This window comes from Metarhizium acridum, assembly GCF_019434415.1.
Source record: "Metarhizium acridum strain ARSEF 324 chromosome Unknown scaffold_347, whole genome shotgun sequence".
NCBI lineage: Eukaryota > Fungi > Ascomycota > Sordariomycetes > Hypocreales > Clavicipitaceae > Metarhizium > Metarhizium acridum.
In genome coordinates this window covers 158,588-179,083 of record NW_027094028.1, presented here as the reverse complement: position 1 = coordinate 179,083, position 20,496 = coordinate 158,588, and the positions used below count along the sequence as shown (strand labels likewise).

General features: G+C 49.5%; 7 protein-coding genes and 1 non-coding gene across 8 annotated transcripts; 3 read left to right on the top strand and 5 right to left on the bottom strand.

Annotated features, from left to right (window-relative positions):
- Positions 1-1,292: 1,292 nt before the first annotated feature.
- J3458_015169 (uncharacterized protein) lies at positions 1,293-1,637 on the bottom strand (the record flags this gene model as incomplete). Its single annotated transcript, XM_066120701.1, has 1 exon — positions 1,293-1,637. One exon carries the CDS (start codon positions 1,635-1,637, stop codon positions 1,293-1,295), a length of 345 nt encoding a protein of 114 aa, XP_065974293.1.
- A 775-nt stretch (positions 1,638-2,412) lies between these two features.
- J3458_015168 (uncharacterized protein) lies at positions 2,413-2,992 on the bottom strand (the record flags this gene model as incomplete). The annotated part of the gene is made up of 1 exon (XM_066120700.1): positions 2,413-2,992. One exon carries the CDS (start codon positions 2,990-2,992, stop codon positions 2,480-2,482), a length of 513 nt encoding a protein of 170 aa, XP_065974292.1. The 3' UTR covers positions 2,413-2,479.
- On the top strand, positions 2,413-5,818 carry J3458_015167 (uncharacterized protein). The gene has a single exon (XM_007817958.2). The coding sequence runs from the start codon at positions 3,368-3,370 to the stop codon at positions 5,012-5,014; it is 1,647 nt and encodes a 548-aa protein (XP_007816149.2). The 5' UTR covers positions 2,413-3,367; the 3' UTR covers positions 5,015-5,818.
- Positions 5,819-6,119: 301 nt separating this feature from the next.
- atl1_1 (Alkyltransferase-like protein 1) lies at positions 6,120-6,696 on the top strand (the record flags this gene model as incomplete). The annotated part of the gene is made up of 3 exons (XM_066120699.1): positions 6,120-6,234; positions 6,319-6,442; positions 6,507-6,696. The coding sequence occupies 3 exons, from the start codon at positions 6,120-6,122 to the stop codon at positions 6,694-6,696; spliced, it is 429 nt and encodes a 142-aa protein (XP_065974291.1).
- A 2,074-nt stretch (positions 6,697-8,770) lies between these two features.
- Positions 8,771-8,861, bottom strand: J3458_015165. Its single transcript has one exon. It is a non-coding gene; the product is annotated as a tRNA-Tyr (tRNA).
- A 2,200-nt stretch (positions 8,862-11,061) lies between these two features.
- J3458_015164 (uncharacterized protein) lies at positions 11,062-12,297 on the bottom strand (the record flags this gene model as incomplete). Its single annotated transcript, XM_007813104.2, has 1 exon — positions 11,062-12,297. The coding sequence occupies one exon, from the start codon at positions 12,295-12,297 to the stop codon at positions 11,062-11,064; it is 1,236 nt and encodes a 411-aa protein (XP_007811295.2).
- A 3,480-nt stretch (positions 12,298-15,777) lies between these two features.
- Positions 15,778-16,578, bottom strand: J3458_015163 (uncharacterized protein; the record flags this gene model as incomplete). The annotated part of the gene is made up of 2 exons (XM_007813105.2): positions 15,778-16,030; positions 16,097-16,578. 2 exons carry the CDS (start codon positions 16,576-16,578, stop codon positions 15,778-15,780), a joined length of 735 nt encoding a protein of 244 aa, XP_007811296.2.
- Positions 16,579-17,407: 829 nt separating this feature from the next.
- On the top strand, positions 17,408-18,749 carry J3458_015162 (uncharacterized protein; the record flags this gene model as incomplete). The annotated part of the gene is made up of 2 exons (XM_007813106.2): positions 17,408-18,082; positions 18,144-18,749. The coding sequence occupies exons 1-2, from the start codon at positions 17,498-17,500 to the stop codon at positions 18,747-18,749; spliced, it is 1,191 nt and encodes a 396-aa protein (XP_007811297.2). The 5' UTR covers positions 17,408-17,497.
- Positions 18,750-20,496: the final 1,747 nt, after the last annotated feature.

Here is a 20,496-nt window from a genome sequence, read left to right as displayed (position 1 = left end):
TCCCCGCAAAACTTCCTTGTCGGGTCACTTATGGCCAAACTTACAAGGGTTGGACCGTAGGTTGGTAGCCAAGGCGATGAACCCATGGGTCAGAAGCTTGTGTCCCCTTTACCCTTGTGAAGGACTTGGCTTTTTGTCCGGTCCATCTGGCGAACAAGGGTCGGTCGGGACTCGGCACCATCTTGGCCGCCCCCCCCCTTTTGCTTGGTGGGACCGCCAGCTTGTAGGAACGTGTCAAGTACTCTGTAACAAAGAAAAAGAAGAAGAGGTAGGGGGAGGATGTGACGGGTCGCCGAGTTTGGCGCAACAGTGGGACTCGAATCCTTCCCGTCAAAACAATGCTGCGGACCCTTCCATTCGCACACTGCCTGATGACAACCCAGCTCTCCCGGCTCTCCTCCTTGACTTGAATGAAATCCCTCATGTAGAAATGCCCATGCTTCGAGAAAATCGTGACCTTTCCAATGTCAGGCCAATAGGAAACCCATGCTTATCTCGAGTGACTCGACACTAGCGAGCGGGAGATTAAAGGTACCCGCTCGTTCAACCAGTCCCTTCCCGCAAGCAGCCAAAAATATTTTATTAGTGGATATCTTCCAAATTCACTCAAATGACGCTTGATAGCTTGCTTCTTGGTTTACCCAATTGCGAGGTTGGAGAGGCCGTCTTCGTAATAACCTAATTCACATCATGTCAGTGGTTAACAATTCGGACGACGGCAGCGGCTCGCTAATCGTGCCGATGCTAGTTAAATATTTGCAGCATGTGTTCACCATGTCCGTCCATGGTACGGAGTATTGTAGGTGCAATCCCTTCGCGATCCTCCGAGCGCGTCGCACAGCTTCGAAGCACACTCCTAGGTACAAGGATGGCACCGAGTAATACCGGTTTGTTCCAGCGGCCAGGAGTGGCCTTGTTACAGGCTTTGAGGATGTGGTGTGACCAAACCTCTACCTCTGGGGCTCCTCTTGTTTCGCATCGCCACACAACCACAACTAACGTTGCGCGTTCAATTGTCGATCGAGACCCGATTTTTTCCCACAATGAATACATGCACACTGTGCCGAGACGTACGTAAATGGAAAAGGGAGAGGGCAGAATCCAAAGTGGTAGCATGTCCGACTTGCTTATGCCTGAAGACTACTCCGTAGTTTGTTAGCAGTGCAAGCTAGCAAACCGTTTTTGTGCGCTTATCTGACCTTCAAATTCTATCACGGGCTGGCTTTTCCATGTTCGTTACCGATGCGAATGTCACCAACCCCAGCCACCCAGATGCAGGCATTTCAGGGATCTCAACGCCACACAGGACCGAGCCCATGGCTTGGCTTTTGCTGCTGTCTGTTGTGTTTGTGTTTGCGTTTGCCTACTCCATGCATTGAAATATCTGAGTGTGATGCACCAAACTGGAAACCTTCTTGCCCCTCGCTATTGGCCAAATTAGACAGGGCCGGATTCTTCAACTCTGAGAGCGGCTTAAACGTCGTGGACAAAATCGACTTGTTGGGCTTGTGACCAAGGCCAAGTGGCGTCAAAAGGCGAAAATAGCCGTTTAGCCAGTATGACGTACGCATGTTTACGGGCCGGCGAAAACATGACACCTTTTGCGCTTGTTCAGGCTCAGGCTCCGGATTTCTCATGTGGCAGGCCAATTCTCGTCGCAAGTCGACGGACAAGGGATCAGCCTCGTGTTGTGCTGCTCGTTGCCACTGTGGGATGAAGATCGCACCACACACACTGTGTGCTCCATGTTGATCCTCCCTCCTTGGCCCGCCAGCCGAACGAACTTGGGTATTCGGCTCAGGTAGCCAGGAGGTAGGAAGGTATTGAAGCAGGTGGCATCTGGTGTACTTCAGATTCTGTAGGCCGTACTCCGTACATAGGTGGAAAGGTATTGACGGGCTTGCGAGCCGGCCGCAATCAATGAGTGCCGCCGCCAGCTTGGGAATGACGCCTGGCGACCCAGCTCGAGAGTGCAACTGTATGCCATCAATGCATTGCCGTTGCGTGGGTCATTGTTGTATAAAAAATTGGGACTAGAAGGTGTGCCCATTCGACTCGAAACAAGGCAGCACGGGCCACGGTTTTATTAGAATTTCCTGTTGCACATCACCTACTCCGTACCTAATCTTGAGACGCCGGGAGGCCACTTATCTTCCCGCTTTGCCTTGCTCGAGACCAGACCCCATGGCTGCTCCTGTGGCGCCCCTGTTCATTCCGCGAGGTGGGTGTGACCGTCTCCCCACCGCATGTACTGACTGAAATCGTGGTGAGCGGCGATCATGAGCTGGCCGCCTCTCGTTGATTCGTACGGCGTACCCAGGTACCGAATTGCGTACGGCACTTCAATGTTGCTAGTAGTCAGTTCGCCTCGTACCTGTGGAGTAGGAAGTCGTCAGCGTTCACGCCGTCTCTGTTCTCTCTGTGAAGGTGCGCGGTGTGGCCCCTGTCTGTTACCCGGTCTGTGGCCTGCCCACGGGCTTCAGCTTGAAGCTTCAGCGGCGCCAATTAGTTCAATGTTGCTTGACAGCATGCCCTGAAGCGTCAACAGCGTCCAAGAGAGTTGGCCGGTGCGCCTTGGGGGACAATTGACTAGAGATTTGGCTGTTGGTACTGCTCCATAATTTTTGGGAAGATTGACTGTAGTAGTACCAGATTCCAGACGGCTATTGCGCGGAGGTGTGAGCTGGGAGATGGACCTCGCTCCTTCCTTCCTCGACATCTGGAGCTTGTTTCCCTGACACAGACCACAGGCTTCGCACCGCCAAACTCTACCCTCCTTTCTGCCTCGTTCACTTCCCGCGTCCCTCTGCCCATTTCTTCCCCTTTCTTCCTTTGTCCTTCCTCCCCTGCATCGTTCCATTGTTTTCTGCTTCTGTTGTTCATGCTGTCTTCTCATTTCTACGCGGGACGTCGAATCCAGACATTGAATCGGGTCACGAAATCCCGCTTCCCTCCCTCTCTCGTTTTCAGTGCCATTGCGCCCACCACTCATACCTGTCGCTATCTACAAAGAACAAAGAGATTCATGTTTTGACTACACCCTAGTTTAGCACGCCCAAGTTCCAAATAGCGTGCCCTCCGAGAAACTTTCTATTCAAACGCGCCTTCGGTTTCTTTTTTCCTTTTCCTTTTCTTTTTCCCAGCTGGGCTCTTCAAATTACAGCCGGTATTGCCATTGCACCAGTCTGCTTCTCTGCACCTGTTTGCTGGCAACCCTTCCTTTTCGGGATACGAAGAAGCGAGAGTACGGGCTAGTTTTGGAGTGGCAATCGTTCGTGGATGGGTACATTGGCAGTCCAATAGTCCCTATCAGCTCACTGGTTGATGCGTCTCGGTGGTCTACAGGGACGAAACTGCTCGACACATCATGGGAATAATGCTGACAGGGCCCAAACGCTCCGTGACAATGCGAAGCTCGTCCTATCGCGCCCTTCTTGCCGCATTATGCGTGCTTCTCGTCCTCATGACCATACTCCGAAAGGAGTCGATATCAGTTCGTTCTGAACTCTTTGGGAAGACGGGCGTCAAGGCCAACACAGTCCACGAACAGAGACCACTCGAGGACCCCAGCCTGCCTCTCAGCGTGCCAAGTGATTATAAAAGCGGTATTTCAAGCAACTTTAATCTCAACTGCAGTGCCGATATGTCACATCTGCAAAAGATCAGGGAAAAGTACGGTATCGATGAAAGATTCCAATACATGAAGCGCTATATCCGCTTCACCCGCGTCGAGGGTCTGAAACGAAAGCGCATGACTAAAATCTCCGAAAACTTGCTGAATGGAGCCTTCAAAACCATCGATGTCAACAAGCATTACGGGCAAGACGCGTGCGAAGAGCCTCTCGAGGTGCAGGTTCCCGCTTCCGGTTTGCCTTCGTCGGTTAATGCCAGTGATTTCATGTTCGGTGTCTCGACGACCTTTAAGCGATTTATGGACCCGGAAACCACACCAATCAATGAATGGATCTACTGGCTTACCGATAGCCGTGGCCACTCCAACGGGGGCAAACTGGTACTCATGCTTCTCGATGCCAGCGACGATGAGCTTCAAGAGGTTGCCAACTTGCTCGGCGACGTTGGCATCGATGTCGACGTCTATCACTCTGACTCCTCGCTGGAAATGGCTGTTCGATATCTTTCCCTGGTGCCTACGCTCTACAGCCATCCCGATGCCCAGAAGAAGAAGTGGCTTGTTACCTGCGATGACGACACATTCTTTCCCAGTATGCATGAGCTGATGGAGAAAATGAGCCAGTTTGATCACACCCGCGAGATGTACATTGGCACTCTGTCTGAAGATGTCGGAGCCATTGAGCGTCACGGCTCGCAAGCCTTTGGAGGAGGTGGTGTTTTCTTGTCGCTACCCCTAGCAGAAAAGATCGCTGAACTTTTCGGCAGTTGTACTACTGAGCAGAAGGTTCTCGAGTCCAACACTGGGTGGGGCCCTCAGGGTGATATCATGCTCCGCAAGTGTATCTACGAAAACACTGATACTCGACTGACGAGCTTTTGGGATCTCTGGCAGCTCGACATCCTTGGTCATCCTGCAGGTTTCTACGAATGGGGCATTAAGCCGCTCTCCCTCCATCACTATCGTGGCAGTGGCTGGCACAAGGCCAAGCCTGGCATGTACACCAAGATTGCCCACACATGTGGCGAAGACTGCACGCTCATGCGATTCCAAACCAAAGACGATTTCATCATCTCCGGATACTCCATTGCCCACTATCCAGAAGGCGTGACTTTCGACACGAATCAGATGGAAGCCACTCTGCACGCAGCACCGGAGGACAAGGGCTGGAACCTTGACTTCATGATGGGACCAAGTCGGCCGAATCTCGAAAGGACGGGCAAGAAGATCTCGTGGGAGCTGGAAGAGTCCGAGGTACAATCCGACGGTTCTGTACTGCAAACCTACACCCGAAAGCAAAACGATGAACGATGGGTACACCCAGACAAACAACCCATGAGCAATATAGATGGTATTATTGAGCTTGTTTGGATCCCATCATAACAGCGGCTTCAGATGAGGCTACTTTTGTCGTTTCTTTCATCTCTCGAATTTTCTACTAGGCTCACGGCGCACTTGGCCATGAGCCGGGCCGCTATACTCTTCATCACGATGTCTGGACACCGTTTTTCTGGGGGCGACGGCGATGACGGGAACAAGCGACAGGGTCACCCTACAAGATGACTCTGGTAATAGACACATTGATTTTGTGGCCACATTCACTCTTTAAGCGGGCCAAAATATTACTTCCGCAGTCACGTGTATAATTGTGTCCTTTCTTTTATTTTTTTTTGGTTTCTTTTATTCATGCAAGATGGATAGACATGGCCAATCAGAGTCACGATTCGGCTCGGCGCACTCGATCTTGATTTATTCAGTATACAACATTTGTAGGGCCGGCGTTTGGGAAGACAGAATTCATTTCAGTGGTGTTGAACACTGATGCGGGTCTTGGAACGATATTTGTTATTCTTCATGCCATGTTTATGTGAGACATCTATGTACCCGAATCGGGCCTTGTGTACAGCAGTGGGTATGGATGAGCACGACGGGACAAGTCGTGAATTGACTATAGCGACGGCTTCAAAGTAGGACAATTCAATGATGATGAATTGGCCCAAGTCCAAATGTGATGGTGTCGGCCGAGCTTGTTTAGATAGTTTCGCAATGTACAGTGTTTTTCCCTTGTCTCATGTATTGCATGTGTAGACAAACCAGACCCGTTGGAAGCCGTGTAGGGCCGTACCAAGGCCCACGTTGGAAACTGGTAGTAGATGGCATGTTGACGAAGCAAAAGAGCGGCAAGAGTCCTGCGCCGAACAGGATTGTAAATCTGTATTCCAGACAAAATATGGTGTTGGCGCAAGAAAGAATTGGTGTAGCCCATCGACAGCCAACCAATGGTGGTGCAGGCGTCATGATACGACGGTAACTCTTTGCATTGGCCTCAACACCACCAGACCACATGCACGCATTTCCAACCTCACCACCACCACCACGCACCGCAACAAGTCTTTCCCACGCCTCAGACATGGCCACCACGAAGCGAAACTAGCCCGTCTCGCGTCGCTTGCCCCCCCATCCTTTTCCACCACACCAGCTACAGAGCATGGCGCGCTCCGACGAAGCCGCCGCCTTCTTCCACGCCGTCTACAGCGCCGTGCAAGAGATTCCACACGGCAAAGTGACTTCGTACGCGCACATTGCCACGCTAGTAGGATCGCGTATGTCGCCTCCTCCTTCCCTTCCATCCTAGCCGTCATCGTTTTCATCGCGCAAGGACTGACGAGGGACCGAGGGCGTGGTAGCACAACGGCCCAGACAGGTGGGCATGTGCATGAAGCACCTGTCGAGCGATGCGTCGCATCGCTTCAACAACGCCAACGTCCCGTGGCAGCGGGTCATCAATTCCAAGGGCGTCATATCGCCGCGGTGCGTTGATTTCCCCGCCCTGCAGCCTCCCGGCAATGCATGCTGATGAACATGGTGACTGCAGGTCCCAGCCGGGTGGTGCGCAGAATCAGGCCGAGGCGCTGAGGGACGAAGGCGTCCAGGTCACTCGTGGCGCAATGGGGGAACTCATGGTTGACTTTGACGAGTACGGCTGGTTTCCACGCGTCTTGCCGTCCGAAGCTGTTGGCGACGAGGCATGGAAAGGCAGCAATGGTGAGGAGGAGGGTGAGTAGGCAGGCCTGTTCAACAGCGGGCTGGAAGTGTGTCCTACATGGATAATAATTGCGACGGCACATGGTCCCTGGCGTTTATTCTCCCGTTCATTGTTTTGACACTGGGTCTGCCCAGATACTGGTAGACTATATGAGAATATTGAGCAGATCACACGCGCTATCCTAAGCTATCTCAACTCGGCCTTTGCCATGTTCGTCTTATTACCCTATCACCCGCGCTTCTGAATTCACTGACCAAAATTCGAAACCAGGCCTTCCTTGGCCTAATGGTAGCACACTCCATGCTCAATACCCTGGGCTTTTCCTGAATAAATATTCTCCTCCTCAGAGACAATTATTTTACCGAAGTGGTACCAGAACTCATCCGTGTTCCTGTACTATAGTTGGCTCGTCCTATGTGTCTTGCTGGTCTCGTTTGGTCATCTATCCCGCGTGATGGGTTCAAAAGATCAGCGTTGGTGCAAGGCGTGCCGTGGCTAGGTTCCTGTCGGTGACGCTACAGGCTGCGTAGACTCTCATGCCGATACTTACCGCATCACGCCATGCTTTATAAGCGTGGGAACTCTCACGAAATTTATTATGGACATGCGAATGGCAGCAAAATTTTGGATGGAAAGTGTTGATGGGCGGGTTAGTAGCTCCCTCGTCAGCAGGGGGGCACAGATGGGTTTGCCGCCCAGAGTGGCTCTTTACACGGAAAATTTTTTAAATAATATCATGTTTCACATACTTGAATAGGAGCTTTGCGGTACTGTTGCTGTACACGCTTTTTTGGATTTAGCGATTCATTTCAGCCGCGTCGCTGGCAGCGGTCCTTATCCGACTACGTGCCGCGCTAGATGGCAAATCCCCAACCATAGTACTTGTTTGGACGCACCCGGCAGATCATATCTCCAAAAGAGGCTTTCTAAATCGCCGTGGCTCTACTTGAGGACTAGGGGTCCAATCTGGGCGGCCGTCGATTACTTATTGTAGGCATTGCTTAGTGGTGGCAATGGAAGTCCGAAGCTGCTATGTTAGATTTAAGAATAGTAGGTACTAGTGAGAGATATTTTAGTTCCAACTGTGTGAGAATTATGTGCAGTCTAAGAAAGACAAGAGAGATGTGTCGCTTGTGGTACTCGACGGTTTTAAAGAAGCAGATTGACCTTTGCTGGGGGCATGGATATTATCGATTGCACCACACAGAGTAGCAGTAAATGGCAGGATACAAACCAGTTCCGCTAGATACCTGCCGCTCTGAATACCTCCGCAAGTTCCGGAGAGCAGACGACGGCGGCCTCGACATCTGTACAAGGACAAAAGGCAGAGCACCGCCGCTTCAACCACAAAGACCGGCGCAGCTGCTTGGTTCTACTGAGGGCATTGGCACCGCTTTACTTGCCGCTGTCATCTCAGATAAAGTAATAGATCTATAAAACGCTATGAGATGAGGCAGGTCTCTTGATACTATTGACTTACCCGACTCTTTGGCCTTTTGGTACCCCCGGCGCCGGTCTTGTGGTGGTATCTTTTCCTTGTACAGGATTCCGACACAAAACTGGGGGACATCTTCGGCAATATAATTGGCATAAAACTACCCCGCAAAGATAGTGCGCTTCTTTGTAGCAGATCCTAGTTTCATCGTGACGCCGTCTGGTATCCTGCCCGTGCTGCAGGCTCGTTAGCATTCGATGTTCCAATTTGGGGCGGCCCAGAGACATGTGCAAGAGTGTGTCTTGAAAGCTCGATATTAAACGTAGTAATACGTACTATCTCAACTTGACTGAAACATAACGATGGGAGACCAAGATATTTAACCAGATCGGGTACCAGTCTATCGTGATCTATATTTAAAAATCGTGGCTAATTCCGCCAAAGGGGTGGTCAAATAAGCCCTCCCTTATAGTGTTAGGCTGTACGGAGTACTCTGGGAGCATAATTATGTCCTACTATAGAATGTGTATTGTATAGTCTGGATGACGTGGAAAAAGTCTCATCCGCTGCCATGGGTGTCCTTGATTGTTGTCCCTGGTGCCTATCCCCAAGCCAGGTCACATAAACCAGAGAACCATAACAGGTTGAAGCAACAAGTTCTCCCGGGCGTGATTCGAACACGCGACATTCTGATTCAACTGATGAGACAATTACAGTCAGACGCCATAAACCAACTAGACTACCCGGAGATAGACAAATTTGTGTGCCTGGAGGTCGGTTATCGTATCATATGTTGGACAACTTCCATGGGCGCCCTACACTAGTTCTTCGTGACCATTTCTTCACCCTCGCAATCACCGAGACGTTCATGAATTGTACCTATATCTGGATATGAGTCGCTACACTTTTACTTTTGAACATGGACTTTCGAAGCTGGGCTGATCGCCCCGTTATTAGCCGTTTTCTTGATAAACAGGCTGTAGAATGAATGTGGAAGCGAGAGTGTGCGTCTGGGTCAACCATCAGCAAGATCTTGCTGTGTTGGACGATACAGAATGTCCTACTCGCAGCAAAAAAAAAACCCGAAGTGAAGTGTCGACACCAGGCCCTAATGTCTTTCTTCGTTGCCGATTTACTGATGTATGCACATAGAGATCAAGCTTCAGCAAGCAGTCCTGAATGATAAGACTCGACCCCTATTAGACCGTACAAACTATATTGGGAGAGTGGGAAGTCTATTCGTGCGTCTGGAACATTGAGACTAAGTCGGCGCGGCCGAGGAACTCCCGCGCGCTTAAGAAGAGCATCTGGCTCTATACCTGGAGCAAACAGCAAAGGAACTGCTACTGTAAGTGATGGATACTGCGACGAGTGTAGTTTATCGGCCTCTTACTAGGAAATTCAATTTTTAGAGCAGTCATGGTCTGGCTTGCAAACAGCCATGGTCAATGCTGGTTACGAACGACATCAGCATGATGGCTCAGCACAGAAATATGAGCGCGTGAAAAGACACGGTGGCAAAAACGGTACTCCTGGGGGTGTTTCACTTGCCAAGTCCCGTTTTTGACATCATGGTGGCCCGGAAAGCCCCAGAGAAAACAAGAATGAATTTGTGACAGGAGAGCTACGCAGAGAATTGCGACGGTATGATGTAGTCGGGACATACTCCAAGATGATAGTTGAACATAAGCCCAACCAGGCGCGTTTGGAACATGGCTGAAATTCTAAACTCGTCTGTGTGACATGTCCTCCGCCGATATATAATTTGCTTTTTATTCTTCTTTGGACGTACAAAGGCAAGGCTTAAAAGTACAGGAACTCTGGTATAATACTTTATTGTATGGATCTATAAACCAGAACTGGTTCTATATCAATCGTTATGAGATTGCAAATGTATATAATAATGGCGTTGTAGAAAGTTATCCTACACTCTTGGCCTTTTTCGAGCGGCTGCAAAGCCATTTGTGCAAGGCTTATAATAGACTATTTAGGCATTCTACTTCGAAAAAGTCGTAAATAACAGGCAATGTCCTTGAATTATGTGCGAGTTCATTCCGCAGCCCCTTGTCACTGTGGCGTGAGCCAAGCCAAGCAACAGAAAGAAGGACTCGCCCGTAGGCGTATCATATCTTTGTACTCCAGCGATATGTTTCCAAATACTTTTTTTCAGCAGATGGATGAAATATGAACGACAACTCACGGGACGATTTTCCGCCAACAATGTTTCAATATGCGTACTTCACTTCAGTTCCCGGAAGGGATCCTGTGTGAAAGCCTTTCACCCCAGTACCGAAACAGTCGCAAACTAGTCTTCTTAGGGTCATTCAGAAGTACAGCTCGATAAGCAGCTATGAATAAGTATCAAGTTCAATATTATTATGGGCAATTGCTATGCGTGCCAAACCACTTTACTGCGGGGGCCGTCTTACGAGGCCGTGTACCTGGTATTCCAAATTCGGCAGTTACCCCAAAGCTTAGTAATTGATTAATTGTAGAGGAAAAATGAAGAATAGAGCAGTGGTTCCGGCAGGCGCGCGTCGTGCCGTGTCGGAGCGCGGGTTCTAGTATAAAAAAGGATAATACACGACGTGGATCACACGGGATCGGCATGGGTGTGGTAGGGCAAAAGCGGCGACTCAACTAGAAAGCCTGCAAGGCTGCCTATCACAATCACTGTTGCCTTGAATAAGCGACTTTATCTTGACAACTGGTAGCACGAAGTTGCTGTGATTGGCTTACACGAACTAGGAAACCTCTTTTCATTCAAAGAAACTAGACTGCTAAAGATCGTAGTAGTAGTAGTAGTAGTAGTAACTATAGTCTGGGGTGCTCCTTCCTCGGAAAGAATTTCAAAAGGAAACAGGAGTGACTAGATGTTGCCCTTTGTGCCAGGCTTATTCCCCTCCGTCACTGGATCACGAAGAAATTGACGACTCGTCGCCCGGAAACCTACGCTGGCGCAAATCCGACGGCGCCGCTTATGGCGTCAAAGGCCATTTTCTTCAGGCGAAAGGCATGAGAGCCCGCATTCACAAAGCGTGGCAGTCTGGTCGAGTAGACGGCCCTAATGTCATTATCTGGCGCAGCCCCGGCGCCTGACCTTCCTGCCGCCACCGTGAAGCGCTCGCCATCAATGGCCGGGCTGCCAAAGCTGACGTCGATAATTGCGCCCGCCTTGAGGGGACTCGCTCCGCTCCCAGTCCGGGGCATGACGGCGTCGGTGGTGGGTGACCGGAGCCGCACGAACCCCCTTTGGAAGCCGGTGTCTAGCAGGACTTTGCACTTGACGCAGGGGGTCACGACTGTGGTTGGCGTCCCTCCGATGATGGTGTCGTATGTGAACTTGATGCAGCCGTCGAGTTGATCCCAGTCAAGGGGATGTCTGGGAACAGGTGGCGCGGAAGGCGGCGAGGGTGGGTGATGAGGCGGCAGCCGTGTGTATCTAAATTCTCGACTTCCGCCGGCGTTGAAGTTTGTCAGACCGGAATGGACTCCCCGCTTGGTGATGACCCAGCCGGGGCGGTAGCTGAACCAATTGACCGCGTGCCCGGCGACGGTCGTCATTTGCAGGAACGGGTTCTTGTCCGGATAGCCCTGGGGCTGGCCCGACTTCTGGCGTCCAAACCCGATGCCAAGCATCGAGAGAGTGGTGGGGTTTGTGTCAAAGACGACGGTGGGATCAGGACATGTATTCGGCGCGGCCAGGACGTCGTATTCTCCAAATGAGCTTCGGGGATCACAGAAGGCACTTTCCGTCACCGCCAGGACTGGCACCGTGGCCGTCATCTCCGGCTGTGTGGTGCTGGCAGAGCCTGGGTTGAAGACGACCTCTTTCTTGATCCAACAGCCCCTATAGAGCTTGTCGCTGCTTGATAGATATTGCCATCCCACATCTTCTGTGGGACAGGTTCCTGGTATAAAGTCGGGTATCTCCTTTGCAACGAGCATAATGCCGGTCGAGCCCGTGTCAACGACCGGTTTGTAGTCCTTTGTTCTACCACCTACGCAGTCCACCGTGCCGGTGCAAGAGAGACGCATGGATACGTGAACCGTATTTGCGAATGGATCAGCCACTTGATTCTCGAGCCAAGGAACCAAGGTTGATTCAGTAAAGCCATCGAAAATATCGGCGCCCACGAAAGGGCGGAGAAGGACGAGACAGATAGTCAAGATTTGAGCTAGCATCTTGCTCGTTGTAATCTGAGATTTGGGATGGCTTGAGTGAGAAGAGAGAGTAGTTAGACTAAAGCACCTCGAACCTCGAAGCTTTCCACGTCTTCCTGACTTTATACTAAAAAATGCGTTCTTGGTAGCGGAGAGAGGACCCATTGTCCGACATCATCCGGAGTCGCAGTGGCGTTCCAGATACACCCAGCCATTTGGTGAGAATCATTCACCGGAAACGGTCTGAATTCATACTGCAGCATCTGATACCACAGTCAGCTGGGACGCCACCGCTGAACCCAACTCGCCGGTCAACCGCATAAGCCGGCTGGCTTCGGAAAATGGGAGAGTAGCGTGGACACACTCATGCGTTTCCCGAGAGTTGCCCTCAGCAATTACCAAGGCGGCTCGTGGCTCTGGCGCAGCCGCTTCTACCATTGCGCCCGCAGACTAATGTTTTCATAAATCCTGGCGGTTGGATCCCCAATTCAGATGCGATGGTTGAACTGTCGTCGCAGCGCAGGAACGCAATTGCGTGTGCAGTACTCGGCAGAGGTATTCAACCTACTTGCCACACCATGCCTATACTGTCCATCGGACAGGCCGGTTAGGAGCTCTCACGACTGTTCTGATGGTTTTCTTGGAAGAAAGTGACTAAATATGTTATTTTGCGGGCGTGAATGCAACACGGGCACGGGAGAGTTTCACCTGCAGGCCAATCCATACCCCAGAATATGTCGCCATCGGAAGCCCAGCGAAATACCAGCCGAAAGTAGCATATACATGGAAACCCTAACATCCGTTTCTGATGCGGTGCAGATCTACCAACAACACAACTCAATCAGTCACAAGCTGCGCACTTAATGTCTCGCTGCGTGCGGCTTGTTTTTGATTATGGAATCGTAGTGCGTGTGAAAATATATGCCAATAATAACACCAATCCTGGGTAGTCCAACCTGTGACGGTACAAGAGCACGAGCAGGGTCGAATGCGACTCAGATAGAGCGATTATTTACAAGGAGGAAAGAGAACTCCCAAGCAGAGCTCTGACCGAAGCTATTTGCATATTAACTTTCATTCATTGAATAAGCAGGTAATATTATTCCTTCAAATAAGCCTGGTGTCAAAGCGCTTGAAATCTGCGATCATGAATCTTAGAAGCACTGCTCTAATACATTAAGAGTTGGATGCACCGGCGAGACATCGGCTGTGACGTATAATCTGAGCCAAAGTCCTGATCTTCGTCATGGCAAGGTTACAATGATAGGGAAAACGGACTTGGATTTATATTACTGGCATGGATTAATGTATTAGCAGCTCCAGCTTAATTTACCCATGCTATCGCTTCTTCAACCGGAGATATACATATGGAGCACCCACAAAGGCATACTGTTCGGAAGCTTACGTATAAAAGGATGTGATTACTGGATGTGAAGATAGTACTAAAAACAGGAGGGACTTTATACTGTCTTGGAGGGGGCGGCAGGAACTAGACAACACGCAATACAACCCCCCCTAATATTCTCAAATTTACTTTCATTCTATAAGCTAGTTGCCTAACTCTAATTACATCATATCGGATATTGACCTGACTTATCGCACCCTACTTATGCCTGTTAGGTTTTCCTCCTGGACCCAACAAGTTTCGACCTTGGAGGCCTGCACTTCCGAGACATGTTCGCTGAGAAAGTCTGACTTTTTACCGTCATGGGTCAGGGTCGTCGATGGAAAATACACAGCCTGAACCCAAGATTCACAAGCCATTACGATGGCGGCTGGGTATAAACGGCGAAACCTCGTCCTGCTTGTCAGCTGTCTTGGTACATGCTACTAGCAAATGAGAGTTTTGCTACAGTCTATGCTCTATAATAATTCTTCAAGGTATATGTACAGAATGCATCTGGACCGCACCCGGAAGCTATTGTGTAGTTCCAGCGGTAGGCCTCTCACATTGAGTTGGCCATTTAGCTTTAGCGCAAACCTAACAACTATATTTCTGCCTGTTGCCGCAACGACCTTTCAATGCATTAAAGGAGGTTGGCCTTCCTATTGGCAGGTCCCGCTATTTCTTAGTATGCTGCGGAGAAGTATAGTTCACGGCAGCGCCTAGGATGAAGAGTCCAGAAGTCTGAATATATTAGCCTCTATCAAGTATTCGTACTAATAGAGTAGTAAAAATCCCAACGCCGTAGCATGCTAAGAGTACTAGTTCTATTGATACTTGCTAGTAACATGATACAGTATACATATTAGTTGCTACTTGGCTCCTACCGCCGAAACTAAGAAAAGTTCACATTATTACGTACAGGTACGACACGTGTATTGCGCGAGGATCAGTCACATCTATGAACTGTAATACGTGAAATTCAGCGTTCGTCTGAAGAAAAATCAAAACCCTTCTTTATACCAATACTGACGACAAGACAGGGGGCTCTGCAAGAGCCAAAGAAGACAGTGATAATCTCCTGACACGATGCTGGAAGCGACTCGCTCCACCTGTTTCTTACAAGTCTAAGCTGTCCGATAGGCTGAGCTACTTTCCATTTTCTAGAAGGATATAAAGGGCTGGAATGACAAGATGAGAATTTACCAGCGTTTAATTCGTCTCACGGGCAAAACCTGTCAATAGTATGTGCAACTTCTTCTCAACATCACTGTTTCGAAGCAAGACTACTTAAGCGTGTAGATTCAGACATATGCGTTAGCTCTTGTTACCGGGGATAAATGAACTCAACCTGCAGTCGAGACAATAGGCATTTGAAATAACTCCATTCCGCCGGGTGGGCAAATACGTACTACCTCCCACTGTGGCATATAAATACAAATATCAGAGTGTAACTTCATTGTAAATACACGAGAGCAATTCCTGTAGTGATTTGCAAAAATAAAAATAAAGTTCATGTAAGCGGAAGACCGTATATTACTATCACTTGCTTGAGCAAGTTGCTTGCTTACATTCTACAACTATGCGTCAGCAGCCCTGCGCTTGTATCGAAGATGGCAAACGGACGAGAAAAACATATCACTTCCTATACAGATAACAAACACTTGAGTGCTGTGAGTAAATTCTTCCTAACAGTAATATAGGCAGCCCTACATGAAGCACACGAACATTAAACCCATATCCAGAGGAGATTCTAGACGTGGCATGCGGCGCATCACAATAATGGAACCATGAAGAAGAACAAGGAAATTGCGCAAAGTTAACTTCAAAGAATAGGAAACAATACATGAAATTACAAAACAAGCACAAAAATTGCGATAGTTCCCGCGGCATACTAATGTCCAGATGTTAATAATAACCTCACTAAACTTCGAAGCCATCGTCGTCGGCAGGCTAGCCCACGATGCCGGCGACGTCAGAGACCCCAAGATGGTAACCAAGCTTGTGGCTGCGGCGGTCGCGCACCACAAACTCCATCAATGCAGAGTCCTCCTTGTGAGAAACTAAAGATCATATTTATTTTCCCAACACACTCCAGTGGTCGAGACGTGCAAGGATTATTGAGCAATCGACTCTAGTTCAAGTGCGCTCTGGGAGCCCTTGTATGGCATCGAAGGTAACACGTAGCGTTGCAGCGAAGGGAATCGGCCTTTGTCGATGGGACAAGCCGAGATGCGCCCCTTGTAGTCAAATCGCAAACCTAGGGCACCAAAGATGCTTGTGACTGGCAAGGGCGGGCCACTGATAACGGTGCTAATCTCGGTAGTTCGGATGAAGCCATGGGTTTGCATCAAATAGATGGCCTGGGTGCTGGTATATGTCAGCCTATACAGTTTATACCTGTGTGGCCCGATAATAAGTTGGAAGAGTACTTACACGAAATCGCGACATCCAAAATACTGATTATCAAGGATGACAAAGTCAAATCGGGATGCTCGGTATTGGAGAAGCAACCCAATCACACGTCCAACAGTCCAATTCGGTTCAATAGGGAGACTGGAAGTCGAAAGTGTCTTGCTAGAAGGTCCAGAATTGCTGGTAGGGTTGACGCGAAGGAAGCCAGATTGAAACTTGACTAGTTGGCCATCCACAGAATCCGACTTGCTCTTGTAGTTATTGTCGACGGCCATTTCTAGTCGCATACCCCCATATTCATTATATGCATCCGCGAAGACGATCTTAAAGACTGCATGATTGGCAGCCTGCTTCTTCTCTTCGATGGGCTCGCCCCCAGTCGTTGTCCGTAAGAACTCTACCCACAATTTAGAGCAAACCGTACCCTCCAAGAATTTCTGAGGCAGTACAAACGGGTTTTCGGTCAGGTTATAGCCTTGCTCAGAATAGACAAGGGGGGCCATTGTGATTCAGATCCAGAAAGATAACAACGGGAGGGAAGAGAAAGTAAATAGAAAGTAATGAGGTAAATCAGATGCCTTGGAGAAGATGTAGTGACTCTAGGCAGCCGAGGGACAGCAGCACACTCTTATACCCCTTTTGGCACTTGAGAAGTTCTAAAAATAAAATAATGTAAGGCTATGCAGACCACGAATCGTTGGGTGAGGAGCAGGGATGACAGCTGTCACACGGAGAAGTGACATATCCTTCCGAAGACGGTCAATATATCCTGCTGCAGCCGGAATAGGCTGCATCAGCACAAAGGATGCATCACGAGGGCCCATGAGGGGGTCAAGATGTCAAATCAGGTTTCAAAGATGAAAGCCCAAGGCAGCTTTGACCCGGATGCCTCAGTTATCTAGGTCAGGTTACACACACCTAGATTATCATGTGTAATATATACAGGTCGGGGGCCAGGCCCCCAGATTGATCGAACCAAGAACCTTTTAAACGAAGGACAACTATTTAAAGCTATTCACGAGCCCTCTATTGAACCCTTCTCACAACAGCCGCGGGCCACCTGGCACCGTGGCAAGATATCGCGGCAGCATTTCTGGAATATGCCATGGGCGCTAATTGAAACTGCAGTTTGACGAAGCGCCTTTACATGGCCGATCTTACAAGGCCATTCCTGATTCCATGTAATTCCACCTAATTTTGGATCTCTTTGCTCGACTAACAACCAACAACAGTTACACCTCGACCCGTCACGTGTCGCGTGTCACGTGGCTTCTCCCTCACTTGCTGAAGTCTGGCCTGTAAACTCTGTTCTCAACATCATTACAATCGCACACTGATTCCACTTGGCCCCGCAGCTTGCCTTCCTTTTATTCATCGGCCAGCAACACATTCATCGCGCTTGTAATACGTATTTCGCTCATCATGTCGAACACAGTACGTATGAGAAGAGAGTGGCACGGTTCAGCCCTGCCCTCGCATGTCACAATCCCGCTGCCGTCACCAGCGGAACTGGTGCGGCTCTGCACGAAATCTCACCCCCTTGGTTATACCATCGGCATGCCCTATCCAGATGCGGATTCTCCTGTATTTTGGATCAAGTATCGTTCGAAGCTTGTATGGAACGAGCTGGCCGCACAGAAAATGGCTCACGATGGACTTCGCGAGCTCAACTCCCCAGTCAAGGCACCAGCGGTATATTATGGCTGCCAGGTGACCGTCCATAAAGATGACGCCCATGCATGGCAAAGTCGAACATATTTTGTGATGGAGTATATCTCAGGCAAGACAGCAGCTCAACGCTTGGAAGAGGCAACTGATGATGCGACCAAGGATGACATATACAAACAAATAGCATTGGCTTTGTCAGAGTTGCATCGCATCCCAGTGCCCCAGGACTCGCGTCCCGCGGCGGTTAACGGAGAGACCATACGCCACGTGCTCTTTTACGACAACGAGGCTTCAATACATTACAGAAATGTAACTGAATTGGAAGAACACTTTAATGCGGTACGTTATACCCTGAGGTAATACTCGCATCATGTAATACTAACACTTCTTCACACCCTAGTTTCTCACTCTGACAAAAAGAAAACATCGTGTCAAGAATCTTGCGCAAGAACCCATGGTGTTTTGTTACTCCGACATTTGGCTAGGCAACTTCATACTCGATGATGAGGGTCGCATTACGGTGGTGGACTTTGAGGATGCGAGTATCCTGCCGTCTAGCTTCTCCAAGCTTGTACTGGCCGGTACATGGGAGAAAATCGACAGAGACATTCGACACATGGTGGTAGTTCCACAAGCCAAAGACATTGACAACACACGCGCACTTGTTGCCATTTCTTACCCAATACAGGTGTGCGGAGGGTTTGCAAATGCCGGTCGCAAAATACTCGGATATTATGAGATAGAAGAAGCCGACAAGGTGGATAAGGTGGTAACAGACGAGCAAGGACAGCCTTTGTCTGCGCCAGCCATGACGAAGTTGACCCTGGAACTGAGACGGCCCATAGCTGTGGAGGGTCTACCGCCGCCGCCGCCGGAGCCGCGGCATCGCCCGTATACTCCGCCCCCCATTGACCCAGCTTGGGAGCAGAAGTGGCTACAATATTTCGGGGGGGGACATGTCGCACAAGCAAGTTCAGAATCTCAGTCGGGTCCTAAACGCGCTTAATATAAATTTAATCTTGGTCTTCTTTAATCTATTGGCTGTTGAAACTGTTTATTAACATATTGCTGGAGCACAAAGAGAACAGAGATGGATAAACATAGCTGTTAGCTTCGCTGTGTTACTGACTGAGACAACTCGGCGAAATGACCAAACCCGCGTAGCAATTTTGAGCACGCAAAACAAACCAATCATTTCTGGCTTGCTCACCGCAAGACATCTTGCACGTGTTGGGGAAGGCAAAAAGTTTCTGACAGCCCAGCCCAGTAAAAGACATTCAGCAGCGAAGCCCACACGAGACCCTGTGTTCTTGTCAGCGCACCGAGTCATTCATCGGCCCAGAGGCCATAACTCGGGCCTGAACAGACACGAATCAAATATAAAAAGTACTTACATGAGTACCAAACCCACCAAACTTGCTGGAAGTCAATTGGCATGTGAAATTGACCAAGCTGCTGCCACAACTCTATGCGGCTTGATGAAGTGCTTTGACTGTAGCACTGGCGTCGGCGACGCCTTCTTGAAGATGAAGTTCTATTTCTGGCAGCTCAGAAAATTCCTAGCCTAGGTCCTCAAACGGAAACGCTGGATCCTGCAAAGGTTGCGTCTCTTGCAGTGGCTGATCCATCTCAATGATTGGACGGGCCGGCAACGACCGGGCGGTAGGTCTGAGAGGTGCACGCCACACATACACTACTAGTGTGAGATGGGCGAAGTAGATGGTAGTTGGATATACAAAGGTGCCAGACCTCATGGTGTAGAGACTGGCCTTGAATGGCTCGGGAACAGGTACAGAGGCGCGTCGTGCGTTGAGCTGGTCAAACAAGGGCTTTGCGAATTGGATCGAGGACTACAAGTCTTCAGCGAGCTTCTGACATGCATGAAAAGAACTAAGAAGACGTCAGTGGCGTACAATATTTAGTACAAAATGAAGCAGCGGAAACATACTAAGGTGATTCTTGAATCGAGTCTGCAACCAAGGCTGGACGGGCCACATTTCGAAACGTCATGTGTGGGCTGGTAGCAAGTTTCCGAGTATGGTGCATGATGGAGCGCAAATTCTGCACAATCAAGCCCACTCGTATCCCATTCGTTGCGTCTTATGTAGGGGGGACGTCTCAGAAGCAATGACATCCACTTGTCTTCGATGAAGACAGCCCACCAAAGCCTTCGACGAACACTTTGTTTTCCTGTGCCGGAATGCCAAACGCTCAAGATGTATCCCCAGGCTACGATCAAGACCAACAATAGAGCACAAAGTGACTATATGAGTGGAGTATCAGAAGAGGCATAACGACACCGATCATTGCTGGTTTTGTGCAAATATAGCAACGAGGCTTGCAACGTCGATAACCGCGGTCGATGAATGGCCTCCCGGAGAGCTTTGTAGACAATGGGCCATATTTTATCTAGTCGAGGTTGTTGATTACCGTGCGTAACAGCGAGTTGGTCGTCGTTTAGGGCAAATGGCAGAGCAGAACCGTATACGCCTCACAGCGAGTGGGTTGGAATGCTTTCTAAGATTGTGCGTTCAGGGACCGACTCGATTGACGCGAGGCCGAACTGCGATCGTGAAATGACGGGAAATACTGGGAACACGCATTTGTGGAATCTTGGGCTGGTTAGTCCATCAATGATGCTGGGTTGAGGCGATATTCAGAACGTACAATCGAACTAGTCGTGTCCAATGAGTTGGAGAGACCAAGCTCAGTTCTCAGTTCTCTCTCGTTATCGACTCTAGTTTCAGCTGCGC